The 27,691-nt window shown below is 52.9% G+C and overlaps 1 protein-coding gene across 1 annotated transcript; it reads left to right on the forward strand.

The window, feature by feature from the left end:
• The first annotated feature begins 7,078 nt into the window (after positions 1-7,078).
• TNS4 (tensin 4) lies at positions 7,079-27,651 on the forward strand. Its single transcript, XM_003831419.6, has 12 exons — positions 7,079-7,517; positions 14,541-14,964; positions 16,054-16,478; positions 18,500-18,586; positions 18,898-19,023; positions 21,093-21,185; positions 21,303-21,380; positions 22,733-22,801; positions 23,659-23,827; positions 24,856-24,924; positions 25,171-25,197; positions 25,775-27,651. The coding sequence occupies exons 1-12, from the start codon at positions 7,079-7,081 to the stop codon at positions 25,914-25,916; spliced, it is 2,148 nt and encodes a 715-aa protein (XP_003831467.5). The 3' UTR covers positions 25,917-27,651.
• The last annotated feature ends 40 nt before the right edge of the window (positions 27,652-27,691 follow it).

The raw sequence follows: 27,691 nt of genomic DNA on the forward strand, positions 1-27,691 counted from the left end.
AACAAAATGTTAGCAAATTGAACCCAACAATGTATTAGAATAATTATACAGACCCAGGCATAGTGGTACATGTCTGTAATCCCAGCTACTCCAAAGTCTGAAGTGGGAAGATCACTTGAGTCCGGGAGGTTGAGACCAGCCTGGGCAACATAGCAAGACCCCATCTCAAAAAAAAAAAGAATTATATACCATGACCAGGGGGTTCATCCCAGGTATGCAAGGAGGGTTCAAAATTCAAAAGTAAATTAATGTAATCTATCACATCCATAGGCTAAAGAAAAAATGTCATATCTATAGATGTATAAAGAAATGCCACTCCATCCATCCCTTGATGATCATGGCAAAGGGCAGTGATGTGGTGTTGGGCAGGGTTTGTGAGGCAGCTGGGGCTGAAATCACTGTTCTGAGACCATCTTAAGCTAAAGGAAGCAGCTGGGTGTGAAACAAAAGAGCCAATCTGCCAAGAAAGACCATAACCCCAAGGTATGGGTCTGTAAGGTTGGAGGACCCCCTGGCCCTGAAGAACCACTGCAGAGGCTATCCATACCAGTCCCAGGGGAGATGGCCAGGGTTACCCCGGAGTTGCCACAGTCTCTGCCCAACATTTCGCCCTACTGTAACCTGCCCCTTCCACTCAAGAAACTCACGAGTCACCCCTCCCACTCTCCCACAATCATGAGCCACAGCCTCATGGGGGAAGCCGCCATGTGCAGTGACATCCACTCCAGGGCAGGAGCACCACATTTTTCATCCAAAGACATAATTGCTCATCAAGCCATGTGCCAACAAGGCTGCATGGACACCTAGGGACACCTTTTATGTCACCATCAGGAAGGGGCACCTTATATAACTTTCCATAGCTTTGCTCACCGGCCTCCCATGCACTAGTTCACCATGCCTCAGTGAAACCCCAGGGCATAAAAAACTGTAAGGCCAGAAGCCCTTCCACTGGGCATAATGGGGGCATGGGGCAACCCACCCCTGAGATTAGCCTACTGGGATCACCATGAGTCCCTGGGCTGGAGACTTCACCAGCTCCCTCACTTCAGACCAGCGCTCCCAGACCAGGCTCTGCCATCAGCACCCTCCCCTCACCATGTCTGAACACCTCCTTACAACATTCTAGGACCCCTGGCCCCTCTAGAACAGGGAGAGAGTTGGAACCATGGAGAAGGAGCTACCAGACCAGACTTCTGGGCTTCCTGATCTCACCCTCCAATGTCCTCCCCTCAGGGAACTTCCACCCTGGGGCACAGACCAGACGAGGGACAGAGATAGCCCATGAGTGAAGGAACAGCTATAAGCCCCTTCTCAAAGCCCTCCAGACACTTCAGCCTCCTTTCGTTGAGTTAGAGGCCCCATCCCAGGCTAGAGTCATTACTGTAAAAGGAGAGAAAGAAGAAAAGACAAGCTCGTGCCTAGCCTTACTTCCAGTGGGCCCTTACCCTGTGCCTGTCCCAGTGTGACCCAGCACAAAGGGGGACTGCAGAGGGTCTCCTGACCACTGGCATCCTGCTTTGTCAAGGCCCTCACTCTCTGCCAGCTCTGCCAACCCATGGCCTCTGCCCCAGCCAGCACCTGAGGAGTGCCCACTGCACACCTTGATTCTAGCTATGCCCTGTCCAAGCAAGGACTCCCTGGCCATGTGGTGCCACGAGAAGCCCAAGCAGGAACTTGGGAGCCCCTCACACACACCCAGACCCAAAACCCACCACCCAGTGCTTCCCTTCCGGCTGCCTGTGCCAGCCCCACCTGAGCTCATTGGACCCAGCAGGGGTGGGGCCTACTGCTGTCAGGGCCACGTGCAGGGCCCGCCCGGAGGGGAGGAGAGAAGGCGGGCAAGCTGCTTTTAAGGCAGGTCTGGAGGTGAACTGGCGCCTCTCCTGACTCTTCACCTGGACTCTGAGTTGTCTTGGTCCCAGGAGCCAGTAGTGAAGGCAACAGTCTGCCCACCTGTGGACACCAGGTAGGTGCCTTTATTCTTTAAGAAGAGAGGAACACGGAGCACCTTTGCTGGCCCTGATTCATTTAAACATTTAATTTTTTTTTTTTTTTTTTTTTGAGATGGAGTCTTGCTCTGTCACCCAGGCTGGAGTGCAGTGGCGCGATCTCGGCTCACTGCCAACGTCTGCCTCCAGGGTTCAAGCGATTCTCCTGCCTCAGCCTCCCAAGTAACAGGGATTACAGATGTTTGCCACCATGCCCGGCTAATTTTCTTATGTTTAGTAGAGACGCGGTTTCACCATGTTGGCCAGGCTGGTCTCAAACTCCTGACCTCAGGTGATCCTCCCACCTTAGCCTCCCAAAGTGCTGGAATTACAGGCGTGAGCCCAGCCTCATTTAACCTTTTGTCTTCAGCTTCTCCATTTCTCAGGGCTCAGAGTGAAGGTGGGGAGAAATGGGGTGGAGGATGTGGATGAGACAGAGATGGTCTCAGGATCACAGACCGCGGAGTTCAGCAGTTCAAGGGAACTAAACCTGTGCCCCTCGGCAAATAGATGAGAGAGCTGAGGGCCAGAGAGAAGAGGCTTGCCTGAGGTCATGGAAAGGGACTGGACACAGAACCCAGGCCTCTCGCCTCCCAGCGCTCTGGGAGCCCTCTGGGCACTTCAGAGGTAGACAGGAATGGGAGATGGGGCGGCTGGCCTTCACTGGTCCTATGGGTCCCTGCCTGCGGTCCACGTCCTGCGTCACCGGGTCTGGGTGGGAGGGATGGGAAGATCGGGAGCCAGTTTTCAAAAATAGGGGGTGCAGTGGAGATTGGGCTAATGAGGCAAAGTGCTTTGGGGGAGACTCAGGCTTTACCCTTGCCCCACCCTCTCCCTTCACTGACCTGGGCTCATCGGGAGAGAGTAAGTCAGGAGAAGAGGTTGGCAATGACACGGAAGAGGGGATTCGCCAAGGCACCAGGACTCCCCAGAGTCCTTGGGAACAAAGAAAGAGATCTGAGTCAGAATCAGAAGTGGGAGCGGGTAGGGGGCACCTACAAATAGAGCAGAGGTGGCTGGAGCCCTCCTTGCCCCCGCCCCGTGCCTCCCAACCACACAGAGCCCCGGGCCCAGGGACTCTCCCCACCACTTATAGCAAGAAAGAGCAAGTTAGAGGAGTGTGCGGGGCCGCGAAGGGGGCAGCATTCAGGAATACAGGAGTAAGATGGAGCCCTGCCCTGGTACATCCAAGGGCGACGCAGAGCCTTAAAAGTGAGGGGAGGCTGAAGAGGAGCGTAGGGGCTGCCTGCCCTTTGCTCAGCTCCAGGTCTGTCCCTCTTGGTTCCAGAATCCCAGAAGGGGCAGCGGTGGACAGGGTTCTTAAATATGTGAAGCAGCAGCAGAGGCTAAAAGTGTGGGACCGTGGAGCAAGACCACCTGGGTTTAAACCCCAATTCACAGTTTGAGTTGTATGACCTTGGGCAAATTCCTCAACCTCTCCAGCCCTGCAGCAATAGCACCCTCCTCAACAGAGAACTGTTGAGAAAATGCAAGGTGTTCAGTGTCTGTTATTATCACATCCCCATCACACAGATGGGACAACTGAGGTCTGCCCAGAGAGGAAAGGACGTTTGCCCAGCGTGGCACAAAAGCTGTGTCCAAATTAGTAAGCAGGTATACTGGGTCCTGGTTGCGAGGGGACACCCAGCCCTCCTTGAGCTCTGCAAAGTCAGCAGCCCCAGCCTCCTCTGCAGGACACAGCCAGAAAACCCTGCAGGGAGCGCCCAGATCCTGTCCCAACAAACCCAGTCCACTTGGAGCCTGTGTGGAAAAAGCTGCGGTTCCGGCTCTGTGTCCTCAGCTGTCCCGGGAGGGCGGGAGCGCAGAGGCCGGCTCCCTTCCACTTCCATTTATAGAAAGCTTCCCGTGCCCGGGATGCCCCGCCCCCTGCAGGACCTGGCCAAGGAAAAGTCTGGCATCAGACCTACCGGAGCCGCGGGCGTTGGGGGAAGCAGGAGAGGGGAAGGGGCCCTGGCTTTTCTCATGAAACCTGTGCGACCTTCAGCCAATCATGCCCCCTCTCTAGATCCCAGGTGTCCCTCTGCACTTGAATTCCATGTAGCATTGTAGCAGGACGAGCCGCAGACAAAACTCCTCAGACACCAAGTTAAAGAAGGAAGGGGTTTATTCGGCCGGGGGCATCAGCAAGACTCCTGTCTCAAGAGCCGAGCTCCCCGAGTGAGCATTTCCTGTCCCTTTTAAGGGCTCACAACTCTAAGGGGGTGCGCGTGAGAGGGTCGTGATCGATTGAGCAAGCAGGGGGTACGTGACTGGGGGCTGCACGCACCGGTAATTAGATGGGAACAAAACAGAAAAGGGATTTTCACAGTGCATTTCTATACAGTGTCTGTAATCTATAGATAACATAACCGATTAGGTCAGGGGTCCATCTTTAACTACCAGGCCCAGGGTGTGGCACCGGGCTGTCTGCTTGTGGATTTCATTTCTGCCTTTTAGTTTTTACTTTTTCTTTCTTTGGAGGCAGAAATTGGGCATAAGACAATATGAGGGGTGGTCTCCTCCCTTAGCATAAGGAATTAAGATTCCAAAATCCCACACCTGGGTTTGAATCCCAGCTCCACCATCTTTCTGGATGTGAAGCGTGTTTCTTGACCTCTCCGAGTCTCAGCATCTTCATCTGTAAAATGGACTGACAACTCAAAATAAATAAATAAGGCCAGGCACAGCGGCTCACACCTGTAATCCTAGCACTTTGGGAGGCTGAGGAAGGAGGAGCACTTGAGCCCAGGAGTTCAAGACCAGCCTGGGCAACAAAGTGAGACCCTCTTTCTACAAAAAATTCTCTGGGTATAGGGCACAAGCCTGTAGTCCCAGCTACTCGGGAGGGTGAGCTGGGAGAATCGCTTGAGCCCCAGGAGGTCAAGGCTGCAGTGAGCCATGACTGTGCCACTGCACTCTAGCCTGGGCAACAGAGCGACACCTTGTCTCAAGAAAAAAAAACAAGAGGACTGACAATAGGGTGCAGTGCTTCCTAGAGCTGTGAGAGGATTGAGTTACCAATGTAATTCGTATGTAAACTACTTGGCACATGGTCAGCGCTCAGTAAATGGAAGCTACTATTATGAGGCTGTTATACTCCATAAGTCCTTATTTCTAAGTACTATTTAGAATTGCCTAACTACCTTCACAAGGAGCACCTCACTGGTTCCATAACACTCTCTGGGAGGGTGCAGGAATTCTCACTACCATCTCACAGATGAGGAAACTCAGGGTCAGAGTCACACCATAAGGAGCTATTTGAGCTAGAAGTCAAATCTAAACCTTCGGATCCCAGAGTCCATTTTCTCTTCTCCCAGGCTAGTCTCAGATACCTTTTCCAGTGCTAAGGTCTGACTCCAAAACAGGACGTAAAGGAGGCATTTTGGCAATGAGAAGAAAGAGAGTTGGGGGGTGTTGGTGGGGCCTGGGGACCAGCAGCGAAGCTCAGAGCAGGCAATGGGAGTGCAACCAGCACATTGCAGCTCTGTACAGTTTTCTTGGCAGCCTCAGTCCCAGAACTTCTTACCTCCTTACCAAGCCCCACCTACAAGAAACTAGCATGTGGCATTAAGGTTAGACAATGGAAAGGACTTTTCACAGTAAGGAAAATGAGGAGGTTGAGACATCTCTTTCCCAAATGAGCCCCAAGGAAATGAATATCATCTGATGATGTCACTCCCCAGCTCAAAACTTTTCAGAGCCTCCCTGTTGCCCTCAGGGTTGAGCTGGCAGTCCTGAGCCCAGCCTGCAAGGCCCTACGGGATCTGGCCAGCCTGCCTCCCCAACCCCATCTCCTCCACCCACCCCGGGTGCTCTGTTACTCAGGTGCTCAACAGTGTCTTGTGAGCTTCCCTGCTGGCCAGACTTTTGCACAAATGGTCCCCTCTACTTTGTTTATTTATTTGTTTATTTAGAGACAGAGTCTTGCTCTGTCATCCAGGCTGCAATGCATTGGCTCGATCTCGGCTCACTGCAACCTCTGCCTCCCAGCTTCAAGCAATCCTCCTGCCCCAGTCTCCTGAGTAGCTGGAATTACAGGCACGTGCCATCATGCCAGCTAATTTTTATATTTTTAGTAGAGATGGGGTTTCACCATGTTCGCCAGGCTGGTCTCGAACTCCTGACCTCAAGGGACCAGCCCACCTCAGACTCCCAAAGTGCTGGGATTACAGGTGTGAGCCATCACGCCCAGCTCATCCCCTCTAACTTAAATCTTCCTCTCTGCCTCCTCATCCCTACTCACCTTGCGCAGCTACCTCTTGCTTTTCCTTCTTATCTCCCTTTACGTGTCCTTTCCTCCAGGAAGATCTCCCTAACCTCCCCACTGAACTAGAAAAGTCCACTGTCCCTTCCCTCCTCTCTCGTGACACTGCTTACAGTTGTTCACCCACTTACTTGTCTGTTTCACCAACCGGCCCAAGTGCAGGTGCTCGGACATCAGGCAGCCGAGGGCCCAGTCCTTCTCTACACTTGTTGGCAGTGTGACCCTTGGGCAAGTTACCTACCTCTCTGTGCCTCAGTTCTCTCCCTGTAAAATGGGATAATAATACCTACCTTATACAGTTGTTATAAGGATTTTTAAAGCCTTTATGTAAAAATACCAGAGCTTATGTGGATAATAATTACTCAGCAAACGTTAGGTAGTATTTACTTAATAAACACACCTGGGATCTAGTAGATGTTCAGTAAACATCTACTGAAGTTATTTTATTTAATGATCACTTACGTAATGCTTATCATGTGCCAGGCACTGTTCTAAGCACATTACAATGATTAACTTGTTTTATAGACAAGGGAACTGAGGCACAGAGAAGTCAATTAACTTGCCCAAGGTTATACAGCTAGTAGGTGGTGGAGCCAGGCTGCAAACTCAGGTGGTCTGGCTCCAGCATCCATGCTTTTAAATGAATGAATAACTTAGCCCTTGTACGGAGGGTGGGAGGCAGGGGCTTCACCTGCAGAAATTACTCCGTTCCCACTCTTGGACTCTTTCAGATCCTGGGAGCTCCTGGTTGGCAAGTGAGATCTCTGGGATGTCAGTGAGGCTGGTTGAAGACCAGAGGTAAACTGCAGAGGTCACCACCCCCACCATGTCCCAGGTGATGTCCAGCCCACTGCTGGCAGGAGGCCATGCTGTCAGCTTGGCGCCTTGTGATGAGCCCAGGAGGACCCTGCACCCAGCACCCAGCCCCAGCCTGCCACCCCAGTGTTCTTACTACACCACGGAAGGCTGGGGAGCCCAGGCCCTGATGGCCCCCTTGCCCTGCATGGGGCCCCCTGGCCGACTCCAGCAAGCCCCACAGGCGGAGGCCAAAGCCACCTGCTTCCTGCCGTCCCCTGGTGAGAAGGCCTTGGGGACCCCAGAGGACCTTGACTCCTACATTGACTTCTCACTGGAGAGCCTCAATCAGATGATCCTGGAACTGGACCCCACCTTCCAGCTGCTTCCCCCAGGGACTGGGGGCTCCCAGGCTGAGCTGGCCCAGAGCACCATGTCAATGAGAAAGAAGGAGGAACCTGAAGCCTTGGGTAAGGATTTGGGGCACAGTACCAGGAGGGGGGCTTGGTGCCAGACCTCATGAGGAAGAAGGATTTTCCTATGTACAGAGAAGGGGACCCTGTCCTGTTGGGAGATGCTGTGCAAACCTAACCAAGTTACTAACCCCTCTGTTTTCTGTGCTACACAAAGGGGATAAATACAAGCTTCCCTCACTAGCCAATTCTATTTGGTTCCTGAGTTTGGAAAGTGATAGATACTGATTTTCTATGATTTTATGAGGACTTAAATAAGCTCCTATGGAAAGTGTTTTGTGCAGTGCCGTGCCCATAAGGAAGAGCTCAATAAATGTGGATCCCTGACCCCCACTGTCCTAGGGTGTCTCACTTCAGAGCCTAACCTGGGCCCCCCTGAAATTTTGGTAGGATTGCTATTGGGACCTCTGTTCTTGTTTAGGGGAGTATCTTTCTGGAGAGGCCCACGCTGGAAATGGTAGGATTGGGGCATCTGTTTAGGATAAGGACCCGGTAGTGTTCAAGCAGTGGTATGCTGGTGAATGTTTACCTGGCTCTCTGGTTGGGGAGCAGGGGCAGAGGGAGCTGATTTGAAGCTTCTGCCCATTTCCACAGTATAAATTCTCCCACCGTGGCCAATTTCAAACTACCAACATGATGTCACTGAATGAGGAGCTGGAGACATGTGGAGTAGCAGGCTGTCACACAGCATTGCCACCACACCAACACAATAGATGTAAATAACCCTGAGAGCACAGATAATAGTATGGAGGGTGGGGAGACACTGTCGTAAAATAATTGGGACGTGACGAATTTTAAGTATTTATTACCTTTGTTTTTAATGTAAGTTATTTCATTGTAAGTGTACATAATGTAATTATTCATAATGGCTGGGTTTAGTAACTAGCTAGACAAAATCCTGAAAATTTAACAATCAGCTCTTAACCAGCTGATACAAGCCAATTCCAGGGCACCACCGAGTCCAAAGGAACCTGGAAATTCCTACATCTGGCTTCAGTTTCCCGAACAAAGAGTTTCAAGTATGCTCTTGATGAGGATCAAGGAGCAGCCCCATTAGACAGGTTGGAAGACTGAGGCCTCCAAGGCTTTAAACTACCAGCAAGGGTGAAGGGGTGCATGATTAGGATTAGAGATAGGAGCCATAAGATATTACACTTACTGGACACATATCAGGCACTGTGCTGAGCACTTTATGTAGAATCTTCAATCCTCTCAATCCACTCCCTGAGCTGAATTTTTTTTTTTTTTTTTTTTTGCAATGGAGTCTCACTGTCACCCAGGCTGGAGTGCAACAGCACGATCTCGGCTCACTGCAACCTCCACCTCCCGGGTTCAAGCAATTCTCCTGCCTCAGCCTCCCCAGTAGCTGAGATTACAGGCACCTGCCACCATGCCCAGCTAATTTTTGTATTTTCAGTAGAGAGAGGGTTTCACCATGTTGGCCAGGCTGGTCTCGAACTCCTGAGCTCAAGTGATCCACCCACCTTGGCCTCCCAAAGTGCTGGGATTACAGGCGTGAGCCACCACGCCCTGCCGAATATTTTATCTCTGTTTTGCAAATGAGAAAGCTGGGGTTGCTGGGGTTAAGTAAGGAGCCAGTCTAGCCTAATGGCTGGCGTCAGGCAGAGCTTTCACAAGCTGCTTGCTTCACTGCTATGTGTCACAGATTCTCCATCTGAGAAATGGAGATAATGAGAGTTCTTACCTCAAAGGGTGTTATGGGGATTGAAAGAAATTACATTTTTTGGCTGCTTATCACAAATCCTGGCACACCATATGCCATTCTAAATGGTAGCTGTTTTTATTAAACATTGGGGTTGCACGTTGGGCTAGCCCCAGGTTTGGGCTCTGAGGTGGAGGCCAGCCCAGCACCCAGGCCCTCTGGCACCCAGGGTTCCTGGGTTCCTGGGCTCCTGCCTGCTCTGTCCCCTCTCACCAAGCATTGCCTGCCAGACCTGTTAAAGAAACTGTCCCTCAAGGGTCTTCCTGTTTCTTCAGGCCAGTCAGTCATGGGCATGTCACTGCAGGAAAGGCATCTTGGGCCTAATTACTGTTGGCAGGAGCAAGCCCAGGGCTTTACCGTTCATGCCCCAGGACTGGATTTCCACATGTCCAAGGCCAGCTGGGGCAAAACCAGTCCCTGTGGAACGTCCTCAAATGTTGGGTGGGGGTTGGTGACAACTAGGCCCTTCCTCCATGGAAGGGGCTCATGATCAGCTTAGGGCTGATGGCATGGGTCCACATCCACAGATGCCCTGGGCACCACATGCCATTGTGAACATGTGTCCACCCAACTCTGGGGAACAGGGAATGTAAGGCAGGCAGTGGCCAGAGGGTCCTGAGGAAGCTGCCTCTCTGTGCCCTGGCCCCTTCTGATGGAGAAAAAAAATCTCTTCCTCTAACGTCTGCCTGGACACCTGCAATGCCTGGGAGCTCACTACCTCCTAAGACAGCCCAGCCAGGTCAGCTCCCCACTGGGAAGTTCTCCACCATCACTAAGAATAGCAGACACCTGCACCCAAAATCCTCCCCGCAGACCCTACTGCTGGTGACAAATCTCTCACTGGCCTATAGCAGTGTACAATTCTGAGCGTTGTGGTGAGTTCTCTTACCTCGAAATGTATTCAGAGTGGAGGATCCCCTGCCATTTTACAATCTCATCCTTCCTACTTTTGGGCTGTTCAAGGAAAGACACTCTGACATTACCGTGCTAGGAGATGTTTACTGTTCCTTTTTGTCCTAACTTGGCAAAATTTAAAAATTAAACATTGGCAATTCTATATTGACATTTCCCCTAAATATATATACATATTTTTTTTGAGACAGAGTCTCGTTGTATTGCCCAGCCTGGAGTGCAGTGGTGTGATCATAGCTCACTGCAGCCTTGAATGCCTGGGCTCAAGCAATCCTCCCACCTCAGCATCCCCAGTAGCTGGGACTACAGGCACATGTCACCACGCCCGGCTAATTTCTTATTTTTTTTTTTTTTTGGTGGGTGATGGAGTCTTGCCTCCCAGGTTCAAGCAATTCTCATACCTCAGACTCCTGAGTAGCAGGGATTACAGGTGCCCACCACTATGCCCAGCTAATTTTTTTGTATTTTTAGTAGAGACGGGGTTTCACCATGTTGGCCAGGCTGGTCTTGAACTCTTGACCTCGTCCACCTCGGTGATTCGCCCACCTTGGCCTCCCAAAGTGCTGGGATTACAGGTATAAGCCACCATGCCCTGCCAACCTGGCTAATTTTTAAACTTTTTGTAGAGATGGAGTCTCGCCATGTTGCCCAGGCTACCTCAAGAAATCCTCCTTCCTCAGCCTCCCAAAGTTCTGGGATTACAGGCATGAGCCATATCACCCAGCCCAGGCTTAAAAAAATAAATAAATAAAACTAGTCCATGTACCAGCCTGGCCAACATGGCGAAAACCCATCTCTACTAAAAATACAAAAATTAGTTGGGTGTGATGGCATGAACTTGTAGTCCCAACTATTGGGAGGCTGAGGTGAGAGAATCACTTGAGCCTTGGAGGTGGAGTCTGCAGTGAGCCAAGATCCCGCCACTGTAATCCAGCCTGGGCAACAGAGTGAGACCCTGTCTCAAAAAAAAAAAAAGAGTCCATGTAATCCATGATCCCAGTGTCTGGCTTTTGAAGGAAATAGTGGAAACCTCCTTTTACAGATGAGGAAACTGAGGCTCGGGGTGAGTATGTGATGGCTCACAGTCACACAGTCAGGGAGAGATAGGTCAGGCCTCAAATCCCAGGTTCTGGGCTCCATAGGCCACTGTCCTTTCTCTCTTTCTAAAGTCTAGTCTTCTGCCCTCTGGGGCATCACGGAATCCATCCGTTTGGAGGCAGCCTGCAGGCTCCTGAGACGCGACCTCCTGGGCGTTTCACAAACCTTCCCCAGGTTCCCTGCCCCTGCCTTCCTTTAAACTTGCCCTGGGGGCCCCCATCTCACAGAGAATGTGGTTCCTAGAAGCAAACACCATATCCCTTTCTTTATCCTCTCCAACACCCCCCACCCCATCTTTGGAACAGGCCCCCCACTTTCATTTTCCAACAATGTCTGCCAGGCAAGGCTGTTTACCCGCCCCAAGTGAAGGGTATTTAATAACTATCTCTCCACCCCTCACCCACACGCCCTCCCTCCACTCACCGGCCTGCCTGGGGCTGGCGCCGGCACCCACCCAGCACTGCTCAGACTTGCCCCACAGGCCAGTAAACAGCGACTGCACTCCTGCGATGGGTAGAGGCCCCAACCCCACCCCCCAGCCACACCCACCTTGAGGTGAGCACGGGGCTCCTCCCTCCCCTCCCGCTCTCCTTACTCAGTGACCCCAGCAAGGTCCCTGATGGATGTTTCAATGGCCCAGTGAGTAGGGAGCCCAGAGCTTCACTGTGCCAAGAGACCCTCCCCAAAGCAGCCAAGCACCTTCTCACAGGGCAAGGCCTTGGAGCAGGGTCCCAAGGAGCCCCTCCTCATCCTGGAAGAAGCAGTCCCTAAACAGAGCTCAACAACACTCCCTGGCTGTGCAGCATTGGATAACTCACTTCACCTTTCTGAGCTTTCCAGATTTCCCATCTGTTATATGGGCATTAATAATATCCCCTACTTCCACAGAGTTGTCATGAGGGTTAAAGGAGCTAATACAAGCAATGTGTTCATAGTGGTCCTGGCACATTGCACTCAATGAAGACCAGTCTCTGTGAAACATCGTTGTACACTAAGTGTTAGCTCCATCCCCACTCTTCTCCAAGCCTCAGTTTCCTCCTCTGTAAAAAATAATGCCTGCCCTGCTCAAGGGCTATTATAAGGTTCAGAGGAGATTATGGGTGTAAACACTATAAAGTCCTATAAAAATTGAAGTTGTGCTTTCCAGCCTTCCAGAAGAATCCAACCCATTCCAAGATCTCTTTTCTTCCAGAGCCCACAATGCAGTGCCCCAAACACTCTCTTCTTGCAGTCATCTTTCTAAGCAGAGAGATCCCCACCTTAGCCAGAAAAGGGCTCCATTTGGCCAATACTGCCCCCAAAAAGCAGGCAGGTAGGAAATGCTCCTCTCTCGAGCCTCACCATGGGCCAGGCTCCCGGCTATTGTATTTCATCCTCATCACAATCTTGGAAGACTGATTTCAGATCCTCACTTTGCAGATAAGGAAACTGAGGCTCAGAGAGGTTAGGAAAGTTGCACAATGCCCTTGGCTGAAAAGCAGCAAAGCCAGACTCACCCCAGGTTTGTTTTGCTACAAAGCTAGGCTCTTCCTCCACCCACTGAGCAGCAAGCCCCAGTCAGCTGCCAGCCCTTGCTCATCTGATGTAACTCCCCACCCCCACCGTGGCCCAAGCAGGCTCAGACAGAGGCAGTAACCGTGAGCAGGGCCAGATGGCCCTACCCAGGAGCGGGCTGGGGCAGGCTGGGGCTCCACAGTCATAATGGGGAGGAACAGTGCATGTGCCAGGGCCCCAGGCAGGTGGGAGCTGAGGGTGCACGTTCTCCCCAATTTCCCCAGCCTCCATCCCAGGAAGCTAGAGGCAAGACTCACACTCTTCAGGAAGGAGCGGCTCATTAACCCCCACCTTCCTCCAGCTTTGCTGGAACAGCACCAAGGACAATTCCCTTCCCCCAGGTCAGGAGGAAGGGTGTTCATCCTCACCTTGGGGAGAACCTCAGAGCAGCCCACTCCAAGGCCGACCTCGGGAGAGGAACAAGGCCTCAGAATCCCAAGAGTCCTGGATGCCCCGACCAGGGAGTGGAAAGAGCGCTGGAGCGCGTCGGCAGCCTGGGGTGTGTTGGGTGACCCCTGTGTACCAGCTACCATCCCCAGGAGATCCATAGCTCAAGAATGCAGCAAGCCCTGTGCTCAGGGAGTGCCTGCTCCAAAGCAGGGTTCTCAGACTCCACTGCATATTCACATGCCCTGGGTGGCCTCGCTAAAATGCAGATTATGTTTCTGTAGGGGTGGAGCCCAGGTGATGTGGTCCTGCTGAGCCATTCATGGTCTACTGGACTCACCTGAAAAACTGGAAAACTAACAAAACTGAGGCCTGGGTTCACCCCCTGGAGAGTTTAATCTAATTGGCACGAGGCGCAGCCTGGGGTGAGTCTAGTGTGTAACCAAGCTTGAGAATCCCTGCTTTCACTGCAGGTACAGAGAAACCACTTCCTTTTTTTTTTTTTTTTTTTTTTTTTTTGGAGATGGGGCTTCACTCTTGTCACTCAGGCTGGAGTGCAGTGGCGCAATCTCGGCTCACTGCAACCTCTGCCTCCCGGGTTCAAGCGATTCTTGTACCTCAGCCTCCCAAGTAGCTGGGATTACAGGTACCCGGCTAATTTTTGTATTTTTGGTAGAGATGGGGTTTGCCATGTTGGCCAGGCTGGTCTTGAACTCCTGACCTCAGGTGATCCACCCGCCTAGGCCTCCCAAAGTGCTGGGATTCCAGGTGTGAGCCACCGCGCCCAGCCTCAGAGAAACCACTTTCACACATCCTGAGTAGCAGAGGCATCAGAAAGTGTCACTGGTACAACCCATCAAGTGGCCATTTCAACCTAGGAACAGGGCACAGACAAAGGAGAGAGTTGCCCAGTTTTTAAGCACCTGGTCTGTGCCAGGAACAGTGCTGTGCTGCCTACATGAGTTTCACTTCATCCTTTTTGTATCACCAAAAGGCTGAATGCAGTTGCCCCACTTTACAGGTGTGGAAACTGAGGCCCTGGGTGGTGAAGTCTTTTGGCCAAACGCTCTCAGAAAATAAGTGGCAGAGCCAGATCTGAAGCCTGGGTCTGTCTGATTCCAAGGCCTGGGTCCTCCACTGCATCTCCTCACCCAAGGGAAGTTGTCACAGGGAGGGTGACTGGAACTGGGCCCTGAAGGTGGAGTTGGGCTCTCCTCTCTGGGCCTCAGTGTCCTCATCTCTATAAAAGAGGGGGGACAGAATGACCTTGAGGACACTTCCAGCCTCTCTGTTCTATGAGTCCAGGCTCCTGCATTTCACCAATGCTCTGCTTTTCTCCCCCAAAGACATAAAGTACATCGAGGTGACCTCCGCCAGATCAAGGTGCCACGATGGCCCCCAGCACTGCTCCAGCCCCTCTGTCACCCCGCCCTTCGGCTCCCCTCGCAGTGGTGGCCTCCTCCTTTCCAGAGACGTCCCCCGAGAGACACGAAGCAGCAGTGAGAGCCTCATCTTCTCTGGGAACCAGGGCAGGGGGCACCAGCGCCCTCTGCCCCCCTCAGAGGGTCTCTCCCCTCGACCCCCAAATTCCCCCAGCATCTCAATCCCTTGCATGGGGAGCAAGGCCTCGAGCCCCCATGGCTTGGGCTCCCCGCTGGTGGCTTCTCCAAGACTGGAGAAGCGGCTGGGAGGCCTGGCCCCACAGCGGGGCAGCAGGATCTCTGTGCTGTCAGCCAGCCCAGTGTCTGATGTCAGCTATATGTTTGGAAGGTAGGTTCTGTAGCTTCTAACATTGCACACACACACACACACACACAGGCACACACACGCATGCACCCCCTAAAATCACTGAAAGGGACCCTGCTCTGTCTGAGCAAAATCTGGGCATGCACCAAAACCAGAAGCAAATGTTTGCTTTTACAGCCTTTCAGATCTCAAGCTGTCCTCAAGCATTTAGAATACAATTCAATATAAAAAGTCTTGACTTATATCTACCTTTTGGTAAAAGAGCTGTTGCCTTAATGAGGCTCATCTATATCCTTTCCAGCCCTCATACAACCCATCTCAAGGAAGGTTTTTTTAAACCCCAAAACACAGGGCTATAAATAGAATTGGGGGGCCTGAGATGAACTATTTAGGAATAAAAAGGTTCCTTCCTCTGTTGCTGGCAAAACCTAGCAAAGGAGTGAGGCAGCCTTCCTGGGAATCACAATCATCCCAGCTCAGTTCTCTATAGACCTCACAGCAGAACTGCAGGCACATGCGCACCCATTCTGCCCCAGGAAGACCGAACCACAGGACCCTGCTTCCCACTCCACCTCCAAAGCCACTGGCCAAGGCAGTCCCTGGCACAGAGGCTGGGGATTCCACAGCCATGCCCACTGGCACAGGCCCCTGAGCTCAGGAAGAAGTCTGGCTGGATGTGAAGCTGGCCTTCTCCTGCAGCTGGGGAGTTCCCTCTGCATCAGCCACGGTGTGGTCCAGCGTAGGTTCAGCCCATCTGCAGGGCTCCTGGGAGTCATGGGGGCCTGAAGGAATCCTGATCCGACAGCTCAGTCACAACGGCCTGGCTGGGAAGGCAGACGGAATGTGGGCCAGCCTATGCCCAAAGCCTGCAGGGGTCAGCTCATTGGCTACTTTAAGTGACCAAAGACGCTACCATCCAAGGACATTTCTGTATCCTTACCATCCCTTGAGGATTAGGTGGGCATGCACTTTGCTGTGGGCTGTAGGGGGTGGGGTATGCAGTGTTCTATTTGGCCAAAGCCACGGGAACGCAGATCACCAGATCCGGAGCCTGACTCTAGCCCCTGAGCCACCTGTTGCCCTAACACCCTGTCTGACTCTCTCCCGCTGCAGCAGCCAGTCCCTCCTGCACTCCAGCAACTCCAGCCATCAGTCATCTTCCAGATCCTTGGAAAGTCCAGCCAACTCTTCCTCCAGCCTCCACAGCCTTGGCTCAGTGTCCCTGTGTACAAGACCCAGTGACTTCCAGGCTCCCAGAAACCCCACCCTAACCATGGGCCAACCCAGAACACCCCACTCTCCACCACTGGCCAAAGAACATGCCAGCAGCTGCCCCCCATCCATCACCAACTCCATGGTGGACATACCCATTGTGCTGATCAACGGCTGCCCAGAACCAGGGTCTTCTCCACCCCAGCGGACCCCAGGACACCAGAACTCCGTTCAACCTGGAGCTGCTTCTCCCAGCAACCCCTGTCCAGCCACCAGGAGCCACAGCCAGACCCTGTCAGATGCCCCCTTTACCACATGCCCAGAGGGTACGTCGTAAACCAATATTTGAAGCAATGTAAGATTTGGGGAATAGACAAAGTGCCAGTGGGTTTCTGCAACAGCCAGTCAACACATTTATTGAGCAACTATTGTGTGTCTGGCACTATGCCAGGTAGTGAGGACACACAGAGGGACACAGTTTAGAAAGAGACAAAAACAAATCATCACGGTAGGGTAGGATAAACGCGGAGGTAAAGAGATATTCTCAATCATATTGGCCAAAGCTGAAGGAATGATTCTTTCAGTCTGGAGAACAGAGGAAGCGACATCCGAGCTGGATCTGGGAAATGGATCAGAAGTTTGTGGCCAGAGAAGGAGAGGAAAGGCATTCCCAGCAGAGAAAGCAGGGGGTCCACAGTCATGAAGGTGTGGAAGCGCATGGCATGTTCAGGAAATGCCGGAATGTTGGGTGCAGGTTCAAGTCATTGAGAGTAATTTGAAACCAGATTGTGAAAGGCCTTAAATGCCAAGCTAAAAAAAAAAAAACAATGGAATTTGCCTTTTAAGCAATAGGGTACCATCAGAGAGCCTCCTCACACAGGAGAGTGATGGGGTCAGAGGTGCTCGCTCAATGGATCACCCTGGCAGCTCAATGGATAGCAGGGTCCTGAACCGGGATGGGGCAGTGGGGGTGGAGGAGAGAGGACAGAACCAGGCGACCCTCAGGATGTGCTTGATGACTAACTCAAGGAGAGCGAGAGGGCGAGTCAGTTCTGACTCTGACGTTCGTGGATGATGAGAACACAGAGTGGGTGGATGGGGTAATAGAGACAATGCATTCCAGTTCAGACAGCCGAAAACCACAAAACAGCAAACACCCTCCTTCCCGGAGTCTGAGACCACAGGCGTCCAAGGAGAACAAACCCAAGCAGTAAACCCAGAAGCTAAGCTCTAGCACCCTGTGGATGCCTCTCCCATGAGCAGAGTCCCCTGCCAACCCCCTGTTCCCCCTCCCTCGGCCATCAGGGGGCTTCTCAGCCCCCACTTGGCCATGACGCTCACAGGCATCAAGGCGACTCCAGAGGGGGTGGGGGTGGAATGTTTACTATAGCCCACTGCTCACTCCCACTCACGAAGCCATGTGGAGGCAAGCGGGAGAAAATGACACTTCTGGCGTGCCTTTGCATCTGCCCTTTTCCTAGGACAAATCATTTGCAGATTTCAGTACTTTTTTTGAACGAGTTACTTGAGAGTAAGTGGTCACAACACTCCTTTTCAAGCCGCCAAGGTTGACAGCTACTGCTCTCTGCCTTAGGGACCCAGGGAAATGGCCATTTTGGCATCCCAAAGAGCACATTTACTTAGCCTAGTGATATTCCCATCCTGCTTTGGTCCCATAATATCACTAACTATACCCCCAGATCTTATCAAATTCTGCAAAATATTCCTAAAACAAAATTCATTTTAATTCCATAGACTACTAGAACATTAAAGACCCTCAGAAGCTGTTTAGTCTACTTGGTCCCCTCTGAGCTTCAGTTATCCCATATCAGAGTCAAGATCCAGGCTCCCGCCTCCCAGGGGCATGTTTTTCTGCCCAGATCTGCTATTTTCCTCTCCTTCATGTTTGCTGCCATTTTCTTTTCCAAGCTGAATATTCCCCTAAGGAATTCTTAGGATTATGAAGACGAAGGAGAATGTAAAATCAAACATGATGCATTTGAGAATTCCTTGTTTATCTCTTATTTCAGTCCTCACCAGGGGACTCAACAGTAGATTTAAGAAACCATTTCTCCTTAAACTGAGGTTATATCTATTCATTTCTTATTCATTACCAAGGATACAAGGGCACTTCTGAGTTCTAGATGCACCAAACCCTGGCATCCTTCTGTTTGATTTTCCCTCATCGTAGGCAGTTTGGAGATACAATGGGGTTAGGGTCTGGGATGGTGGTTGAATGAAACCTTGGGGCAATAGAGTAGGGAAGGGTCTCCAGCCTTCTCTGGTGAACATCCCTCAGCTCCCGTCTGTCCAGCCTACAGGGTCCCCCTTCTCTGTCTGTCTCCAGGTCCCGCCAGGGACATGCAGCCCACCATGAAGTTCGTGATGGACACATCTAAATACTGGTTTAAGCCAAACATCACCCGAGAGCAAGGTAAAAGGAAGCACGAGCGACCCCAGAATAGGGTCTGGGTCTTGCACTTTGCATCAGGCAGGGCCCTGGGTTACAGTTAAGGAATGGCAAATAGTGGGTCCTGGGAAGCGGGGGAGGGGGATGTCCTGCTGACCTCATGACCTCCCGAGGAAGTAGGAACCACAGCAAGAATGGTGGAGATTTGACAGTACAAAGAACTTCCTGGGGACAAAAGGTGACTCTGTAACATCTGCTCTGTGAAGACCCTACGGGGCTGGGGACAGGGTGTCCAGGTGGGGCGGTGTCCATCTCTGACTCAAGGATTGTTCCAGCAATCGAGCTGCTGAGGAAGGAGGAGCCAGGGGCTTTTGTCATAAGGGACAGCTCTTCATACCGAGGCTCCTTCGGCCTGGCCCTGAAGGTGCAGGAGGTTCCCGCGTCTGCTCAGAATCGACCAGGTATGCGTCTGTCTCTGTGCTCACTCGAGGCCTCACTGAGGCAGCGGGGTGTGGTAGGTTCCAGTCCTGGCTCTGGCACTAGCTTTCAGGGTGACATGGCGCCAGTCTTATAACAGCTGCTAGGAGAAGCATCCACCCCAGTGTTCTCCCCGATGCCCTCCAGCCCCAAGGCACCCTGAAAAACGCCTTTCACAGCAAGCCTGCGTGCTTCTGCCTTCCCGAGCCCCACCCTCACTTCCCTGCTTTTTCCTGATGGTGGGAGAGAAGGAGGAGGGTCCTAGCCCCCTCTAGGCTGCTCTTTTTGGAGTCAAACTGGATTCATTTCCAGGGAACCTAATGTGTGATTACACACGCAGCTAGCTTATCTCACAGGTGATAGCTTACCAGGTTTGCGTACTAGCTCAGCGCACGTGTGTGTGATAGCTTATATGCTTTCCTGTGGTCTCCCATGCTTATTTGATAGCAAACATCTATGGGGCATCACCACACACCAGGCACTGTGTGAGGCAGCAGGGATACAGTGGAATCAGACACAGATGCCACCTCACTAGGGAGACAGACGAAAACAGATGATTACAGTACAAGGTACCTGGGTCATAGGCCTCACTCAAACCCCAGGATTGCACCCTCTTATTTAACGGATGAGGTAACGGAGGCTCCCAGAGTTACTTAATGACCCCAGAGCAATTAAGTGATAAAGGGAGGATGAAACACCCAGCCTTGTGTTCTTGACAGTATGCCTCACTGTCACAATAAGAAAGTGACCTCTGGGGAGGGTGTTACTTATAAAGGACGCCTTGCAAGAGGCAATGAGCCCAGACTGAGGAGGACACTGTGAACTGGTAGAAATGAGTCAGAAGGTCATTGTTCACCTCCCCACCCCCGGGGCCAGCGTGGCTCCAGCAGAGATGACCTGGTGGGCAGGGGGAGACAGAAACCAGACCAAAGAGTCGACATTTATCTAAATAATTAAGAAGTTTCCTTGCCAGGCACAGTGGCTCACGCCAGTAATCCCAGCACTTTGGGAGGCCGAGGCAGGAGGATCACTTGAGCCCAGGAATCTGAGACCAGCTTGAGCAATATGGCAAAACCGTGTCACTACAAAAATTACCCAGGTGTGGTGGAGCACACCTGTAGTCCCAGGTACTTGGGAGCCTGAGGCAGCAGAATCACTTGAACCCAGGAGGTCTTTGAGGCTGCAGTGAGCCATGATCACACCACTGCACTCCTTCCTGGACCAAAGAATGAGACCCTGTCTAAAAACAATAAAATAAAATAATCCCTAGGCCGAAGCAGGAGAACTGCTTGAGCTCAGGAGTTTGAGACCAGCCTGAGCAAAACAGTGAGACCTTGTCTCTACAAAAGAATTAGCCCGACATGGTGGGGCACGCCTGTAGTCCCAGCTACTCAGGAAGCTGAGGTGGGAGGATTCCTTAAGCCCAGGAGGTTGAGGCTGCAGTAAGCCGAGATCATGCCGCTGCACTCCAGTCTAAGAGACAGAGCAAGACTCTTTCTAAAAAAAAAAAAATCCCTGATAACTCTTGATCAGCAGAAAGGTTTCCCCACCCCACCCCCAAAAAAAGAAGAAGAAGAGAAAGGTTTCCTGAAGAGGGTGTGGCTGGAGCCATTGAGCAGATGTGTTGGCACCTCCTCTGTGGGAGGGAGAGGCAGGGGGATGGACAAGGTGGAATTTTTTTTTTTTTCTGGTGAGACAGAGTCTCACTGTGTCACCCAGGCTGGAGTGCAGTGGCACAATCTCGGCTCACTGCAACCTCTGCCTCCCAGGTTCAAGCAATTCTCCTGCCTCAGCCTCCCGGGTAGCTGGGACTACAGGCATGTGAACCACGCCCGGCTTTGTGTGTGTGACTCTGTGTGTGTGTGTGTGTGTGTGTGTGTGTGTCTTTAGTAGAGACGGGGTTTTACCATGTGGGTCAGGCTGATCTCGAACTCCTGACCTCAAGTGATCTGCCCACCTCGGCCTCCCAAAGTGCTGGGATTACAGGCGTGAGCCACCGAGCCCAGCCACAAGGTGCAATTCTATCTGAATGCACTCTTTCTTCTCTGTCCAGGTGAGGACAGCAATGACCTCATCCGACACTTCCTCATCGAGTCGTCTGCCAAAGGAGTGCATCTCAAAGGAGCAGATGAGGAGCCCTACTTTGGTGAGACTCCCCAGCCTCCAGGCTCCCCCGGGATGGGGGGCCAGCGAAGTCTCCGTTGTGAGCTGAGGGGTGGGTTGGGGAAGCTCTACTCATGCAGGGCTGCTTGCTTCCTTTCAGGGAGCCTCTCTGCCTTCGTGTGCCAGCATTCCATCATGGCCCTGGCCCTGCCCTGCAAACTCACCATCCCACAGAGAGGTGGGTCTGGGCCCCAAAGAGGCAATGCCAAGGTGGGGGACCTGTTTGTTCTCATTAGAAATGGGGTTCACTCCTACCTTGTTGGTGGATTATTTTAGTGTCACGGTTAAAACTGTGTGCACTGGAGTCGCTCAACATCTCCACCTCCTAGCTGTGAAAATTTGAGAATGTTGGCCTCTCTGAGCCTCAGTTTCCTCATCATACCTACTTATAGGATTGCTGTGCAGACTGAATGAGATAGACCGGGCAAGGCTCTTAGCGCAATGCCTGGCATAGAATGGATGTTGGATAAATAGCAGCCTGCTTTGAGAGGGTGAAAGAGCCTAAATCAAATAGTTTGGAGAGGTTTTCTCTTTCCAGGTCCAGCATTTGTTGAGCACTCACTCACCCATTCATGCTTCACTACAAGCTTGTGAAGTAGACTTTGCTGTTATCATCCCCATTTCACAGATAAGAAAATAAGGGCTGGGCGTGGTGACTCATGCCTGTAATCCCAGCACTTCGGGAGGCCAAGGCGGGCAGATCACTTGAGGTCAGGAGTTCGAAACCAGCCTGGCCAACATGGTGAAACCCCGTCTCTACTAAAAATACAAAAATTTAGCTGGGCGTGGTGGTGGGCGCCTGTAATCCCAGCTACTCAGGAGGCTGAGGCAGGAGAATCACTTGAGCCGGGGAGGCAGAGGTTGCAGTGAGCTAAGATCGCACCACTGCACTCTAGCCTGGGTGACAGAGCGACAGAGCGAGACTTCATCTAATAAAGAAAGAAAGAGAGAAAGAAGGAAAGAAAGGAAGGAAAAGAAAACGAGGGTTCTAGATGTTACGTAATTTGCCCAAAGGCCCACAGAGTCAGACCTTGAACCCAGATCAGCATGCCCTATCCAGAGCATACAGCCAGGTAGGGGGGCAGCTCAGATGAAATAGATCATCTCAGGGGTGTGCAGGAGAAGCTCGAGAAGGGCTGTTTCTGGAGGGGCATCAAGGCAAGGAAGCCCCAGAGGAGCGATGGTGAGAGCCTCCTCGCTTTCTGCAAAGACAGGTCAGGGGTTGGGACAGGGTCCAAAAGAAGTGAGGAGGTCAGGGGCCTGTGAGGACAAGATCATGGCAGCCATCTAAGAGGTGGGGGGGCGAGGAGGGGATGAAGAGATCAAAAGGATTGCAAACTAAGCATTTAGGGAGCCCAAAGTGGCCTGTTTGCCTAATTACGGTAATCACACCTGGTTTGAGTCACTTCCTGGAGATGGGGGTGGAGGTGGGAGATCTTCAAAGGGATTCATGAGGCCTGTTCCTGTGAGAGGGGTCCACTCACTCCACCCCCGCCCCTTTGGGGGGCCTGTTTCTTTGCCTTGGCTCAGAACCAGGAGGTGCAGATGGGGCCTCGGACTCTACAGACAGCCCAGCCTCCTGCCAGAAGAAATCTGCGGGTGAGTGGTACAGGAAGGGAGGCGCCAAGCTTGGCTGTGCCCCAAGAGGGCACCTCCCAACCCTGCACACACGCACGCATGCACGCACACACGCACAGGCCCACACGTGTTTCCCATCTCAGCTTTGTTTCTGCATCTTTAACAAGGTGCCACACCCGCTCCCCATCACCCCTGTAAAACAGAAGATGAGAGGCCAGCAGGGAAGTGGGGCAGGGTGGGGGGTGGGGGGAGTGGCAGAACTTACAGTCCCTCCTGCACACACATGGGCACGTGCACACGTGCTAGGGTCTCTCTGGGTCTGAGAAACCTGCCCTAGAGGTGGTTCTGGGTCTGGGATCCTCTATGGGGTGTCAGGTCTAAGTCCTGGAGCCTTCACCAGGGGAAAGGTCCCTGACCCACACTCCCAGAGGCCAGCACACATAGGCACTTGTCTCAGTGACTGTTCCTGCTCTATGCCCTGAGCACGAACAATTTCCCTCCCCATTCTTGTCTTCTGTCCCTACCGTTGCCAATGAACCAAGACCTTGAAGATGGAGGTGTGGGGAGGAGAGCAGCCGTTAAGTGTGGACAGAAGGACGTTTTCCTGGGCACCTCTACACACAGGGCAACATCCCCTCCCCTGCCCCATGCTGGAGGGCCAGGGGCCAGGGCGATGCAAAGCCACAGAAGATCCCAAAGCCCTCTGGGGTTGGCCTCAAACTGTGATCACCCACACACCCACTTTCTGTTAGGTGGCGGCTCTAAGAGGAGCTCCACTGGATTCCTGAACAGGAGACTCACCCCCTCCCCTGGCCCTGGGCAGAGGGAGAACCTGGGCCCTGGGTCAGTGGCCCCAGCGCAGTGTCTGCCTCCCACAGGCTGCCACACCCTGTACCTGAGCTCAGTGAGCGTGGAGACCCTGACTGGAGCCCTGGCCGTGCAGAAAGCCATCTCCACCACCTTTGAGAGGGACATCCTCCCCACGCCCACCGTGGTCCACTTCAAAGTCACAGAGCAGGGCATCACCCTGACTGATGTCCAGAGGAAGTAAGGGCCTTCCCTTGCCCTGGGGCTCCGGGGCTGGCGGAGTAGAGCTGGAGGGGATAGCTGAGACAGCTGCGGATCAGGGATGAAGGTCGAGTTCAGGGTTCTGGATGACCCAGCGGGGCCAGTGATGTGCTGAGTGACTCCAGGCAGCTTCCCTGCCTCCTCCAGGCCTCACTCCACTGCCAAAGCCCCTGTTCATCATGACTGATGAAAATGGAGTTAGTGGGGGCCGGGCACGGTGGCTCATGCCTGTAATCCCAGCACTTTGGGAGGCCGAGGCGGGCGGATCACCTGAGGTCAGGAGTTCGAGACCAGCCTGGTCAACATGATGAAACCCCGTCTCTACTAAAGATACAAAATTAGCCGGGCATGGTGGCACGCACCTGTAATCCCAGCTACTTGGGAGGCTGAGGCAGGAGAATTGCTTGAACCCAGGAGGCGGAGGTTGTAGTGAGCTGAGAGCACGCCATTGCACTCCAACCTGGGTGACAGAGTGAAACTCCATCTCAAAAAAGGAAGGAAGGAAGGAAGGAAATGGAGTTAACTAGTATTCATGGGTGCTGATTATGCCTGCACCCATTGATGGAACATCTTCCCTCGGCCAGACTCTGGCTGACCACTGGGACCCAGAGAGGAATGAGATCGTTCCTTCCCCAGGCTCGGATCTCACAGTCTAACAGGAGCCTGATCCAGGGCTGAGCACTTCACAGGGAGAAACAAGAGATGACCAAGACGTAATTCGTGTCCCCAAAAAGTTAGGGGCCAAAAAAAAATTAAATGGCGTGGTAGGGGTGTGATAGAAAACCCCAGAGTGTAAGACACAGGCGGACAAGCCCCATGAGAGGAGAGAGGCAGGAGCGGGGCGCCAGGGCCCCCCAGTGGGAAAGGCCATAGCGGTCGTCAAGGTCTAACCCAGAGACTTCTTGGAGGACAGGGCACCTGAGCTTGGGGGGAACGAGAGATGCTGGAGGCAGGATGACACTGGGACAGGCTCTCATCACTTCCCTTTTCTCCCCGCCTCCTCCTAGGGTGTTTTTCCGGCGCCATTACCCACTCACCACCCTCCGCTTCTGTGGTATGGACCCTGAGCAACGGAAGTAAGTTCAAGGCTGGGCCAAACTAAGAAGGCCGTCCAGGGCCCAGCTGCCCACCAAGGTGTCCTGCCGACTCTGGGACTGGGATCCCAGAGGGAGCCTGTGAACCTCAAGGGGTCAGGGTGACAGAATGAGGGTAGGGTGGGGCATGGTGGGGTGGGGACGCAGCTGGCCAGTCCTGCTGCTCCTCCAGGGTCCTGTGGCATGGAGCGAAGCCTCATTACTCGGTATCATGTTCTTTTCCTACAGGTGGCAGAAGTACTGCAAACCCTCCTGGTAAGGCCTTCCTGTCTCAGGGCCCCAAACCCAACATGGGGAGGGAACTGCAGAAGGAAAGAGGCACCATTCTGACTTTAATAGTCCAAAGTGTTGATGAGGGCACAGGCCCTGGTCCTCAGGGAGCTCCCATCTGATGGGAAAGACTTTGACTGCCCTCAGAGCCTCTGGGCTGATGGGGGTGACATGAGCCTGGGAGCCCTCAATCTTCTGCAAGAGGCACAGGCTCTAACTTCAGGGAGCCTCAAGCTATTGGAATGTCCCAGTCTGATGATCAAGATGCATCCTTGCCCTCAGGGAGCTTCCACTCTAATGGGGAATGCACAGGTCCTGTCCTCAAGGAGCCCTCACTCAAAACAAAGGAAACCCAGAGCTTGAACTCAGAAATCTCCCAGTCTGATGGGAGAGGCATCTCCTTCCTCAGGGAGCCCCACCATAAGGAGGTGCTGGAGTCAATTGGCTAAGGGAGGGGCAGGGAGGAATGAGGTGCAGGCTGAGGGCCCCCCACCACCCCATTCCCATCAGCCTGATGCCTCCCTGGGTCCCACCCCTCACTCAGACTGCCCTCCCCCACCAGGATCTTTGGGTTTGTGGCCAAGAGCCAGACAGAGCCTCAGGAGAACGTATGCCACCTCTTTGCGGAGTATGACATGGTCCAGCCAGCCTCGCAGGTCATCGGCCTGGTGACTGCTCTGCTGCAGGACACAGAAAGGATGTAGGGGACAGACTGCCTGTGCACCTAACCAACACCTCCAGGGGCTCGCTAAGGAGCCCCCCTCCACCCCCTGAATGGGTGTGGCTTGTGACAATATTGACAGACCAATCTATGGGACTAGGGGGATTGGCATCAAGTTGACACCCTTGAACCTGCTATGGCCTTCAGCAGTCACCATCATCCAGACCCCCCGGGCCTCAGTTTCCTCAACCATAGAAGGAGACCAATAGACAAGCTCAGCTGTTCTTAGATGCTGGTGGGCATTTGAACGTGCTCCTCCATGATTCTGAAGCATGCACACCTCTGAAGACCCCTGCATGAAAATAACCTCCAAGGACCCTCTGACCCCATCGACCTGGGCCCTGCCGACACAACAGTCTGAGCGAGAGACCTGCAGCCCCTGTTTCATGGCAGACAGCAGGTGCCTGGCGGTGACCCACGGGGCTCCTGGCTTGCAGCTGGTGATGGTCAAGAACTGACTACAAAATGGGAATGGATAGACTCTATTTCCTTCCATATCTGTTCCTCTGTTCCTTTTCCCACTTTCTGGGTGGCTTTTTGGGTCCACCCAGCCAGGATGCTGCAGGCCAAGCTGGGTGTGGTATTTAGGGCAGCTCAGCAGGGGTAACTTGTCCCCATGGTCAGAGGAGACCCAGCTGTCCTGCACCCCCTTGCAGATGAGTATCACCCCATCTTTTCTTTCCACTTGTTTTTTATTTTTTATTTTTTTGAGACAGAGTCTCACTGTCACCCAGGCTGAACTGCAGTGGTGTGATCTAGGCTCACTGCAACTTCCACCTCCCAGGTTCAAGCAATTATCCTGCCTCAGGCTCCCGAGTAGCTGGGATTACAGGCATGTGCAACTCACCCAGCTAATTTTGTATTTTTAGTAGAGACAGGGTTTCACCATGTTGGCCAGGCTGGTCTTGAACTCCTGACCTCAGGTAATCCACCTGCTTCGGCCTCCCAAAGTGCTGGGATTACAGGCGCGAGCCACCTGGCCCAGCTTCTTTCCATTCCTTGATAGGCGAGTATTCCAAAGCTGGTATCGTAGCTGCCCTAATGTTGCATATTAGGCGGTGGGGGCAGAGATAAGGGCCATCCCTCTGTGATTCTGCCTCAGCTCCTGTCTTGCTGAGCCCTCCCCCAACCCACGCTCCAACACACACACACACACACACACACCCCCCTCTACTGCTATGTGGCTTCAACCAGCCTCACAGCCACACGGGGGCAGCAGAGAGTCAAGAATGCAAAGAGGCCGCTTCCCTAAGAGGCTTGGAGGAGCTGGGCTCTATCCCACACCCACCCCCACCCCACCCCCACCCCCACCCCACCCCCACCCAGCCTCCAGAAGCTGGAACCATTTCTCCCGCAGGCCTGAGTTCCTAAGGAAACCACCCTACCGGGGTGGAAGGGAGGGTCAGGGAAGAAACCCACTCTTGCTCTACGAGGAGCAAGTGCCTGCCCCCTCCCAGCAGCCAGCCCTGCCAAAGTTGCATTATCTTTGGCCAAGGCTGGGCCTGACGGTTATGATTTCAGCCCTGGGCCTGCGGGACAGGCTGAGACCAGCCCACTCAGCCAGTGGTCGAGCACTGCCCCGCCGCCAAAGTCTGCAGAATGTGAGATGAGGTTCTCAAGGTCACAGGCCCCAGTCCCAGCCTGGGGGCTGGCAGAGGCCCCGCATTCTCTGCTACAGCTCCTATCATGAAAAATAAAATGTTTGTCTTTGCAAAACAGTAAGTTCTGAGGCAGTCAGGGCTGTGCCCTTGGAAATGG

Source organism: Pan paniscus, chromosome 19 (genome assembly GCF_029289425.2).
Source record: "Pan paniscus chromosome 19, NHGRI_mPanPan1-v2.0_pri, whole genome shotgun sequence".
In the NCBI taxonomy this organism is placed as follows: domain Eukaryota; kingdom Metazoa; phylum Chordata; class Mammalia; order Primates; family Hominidae; genus Pan; species Pan paniscus.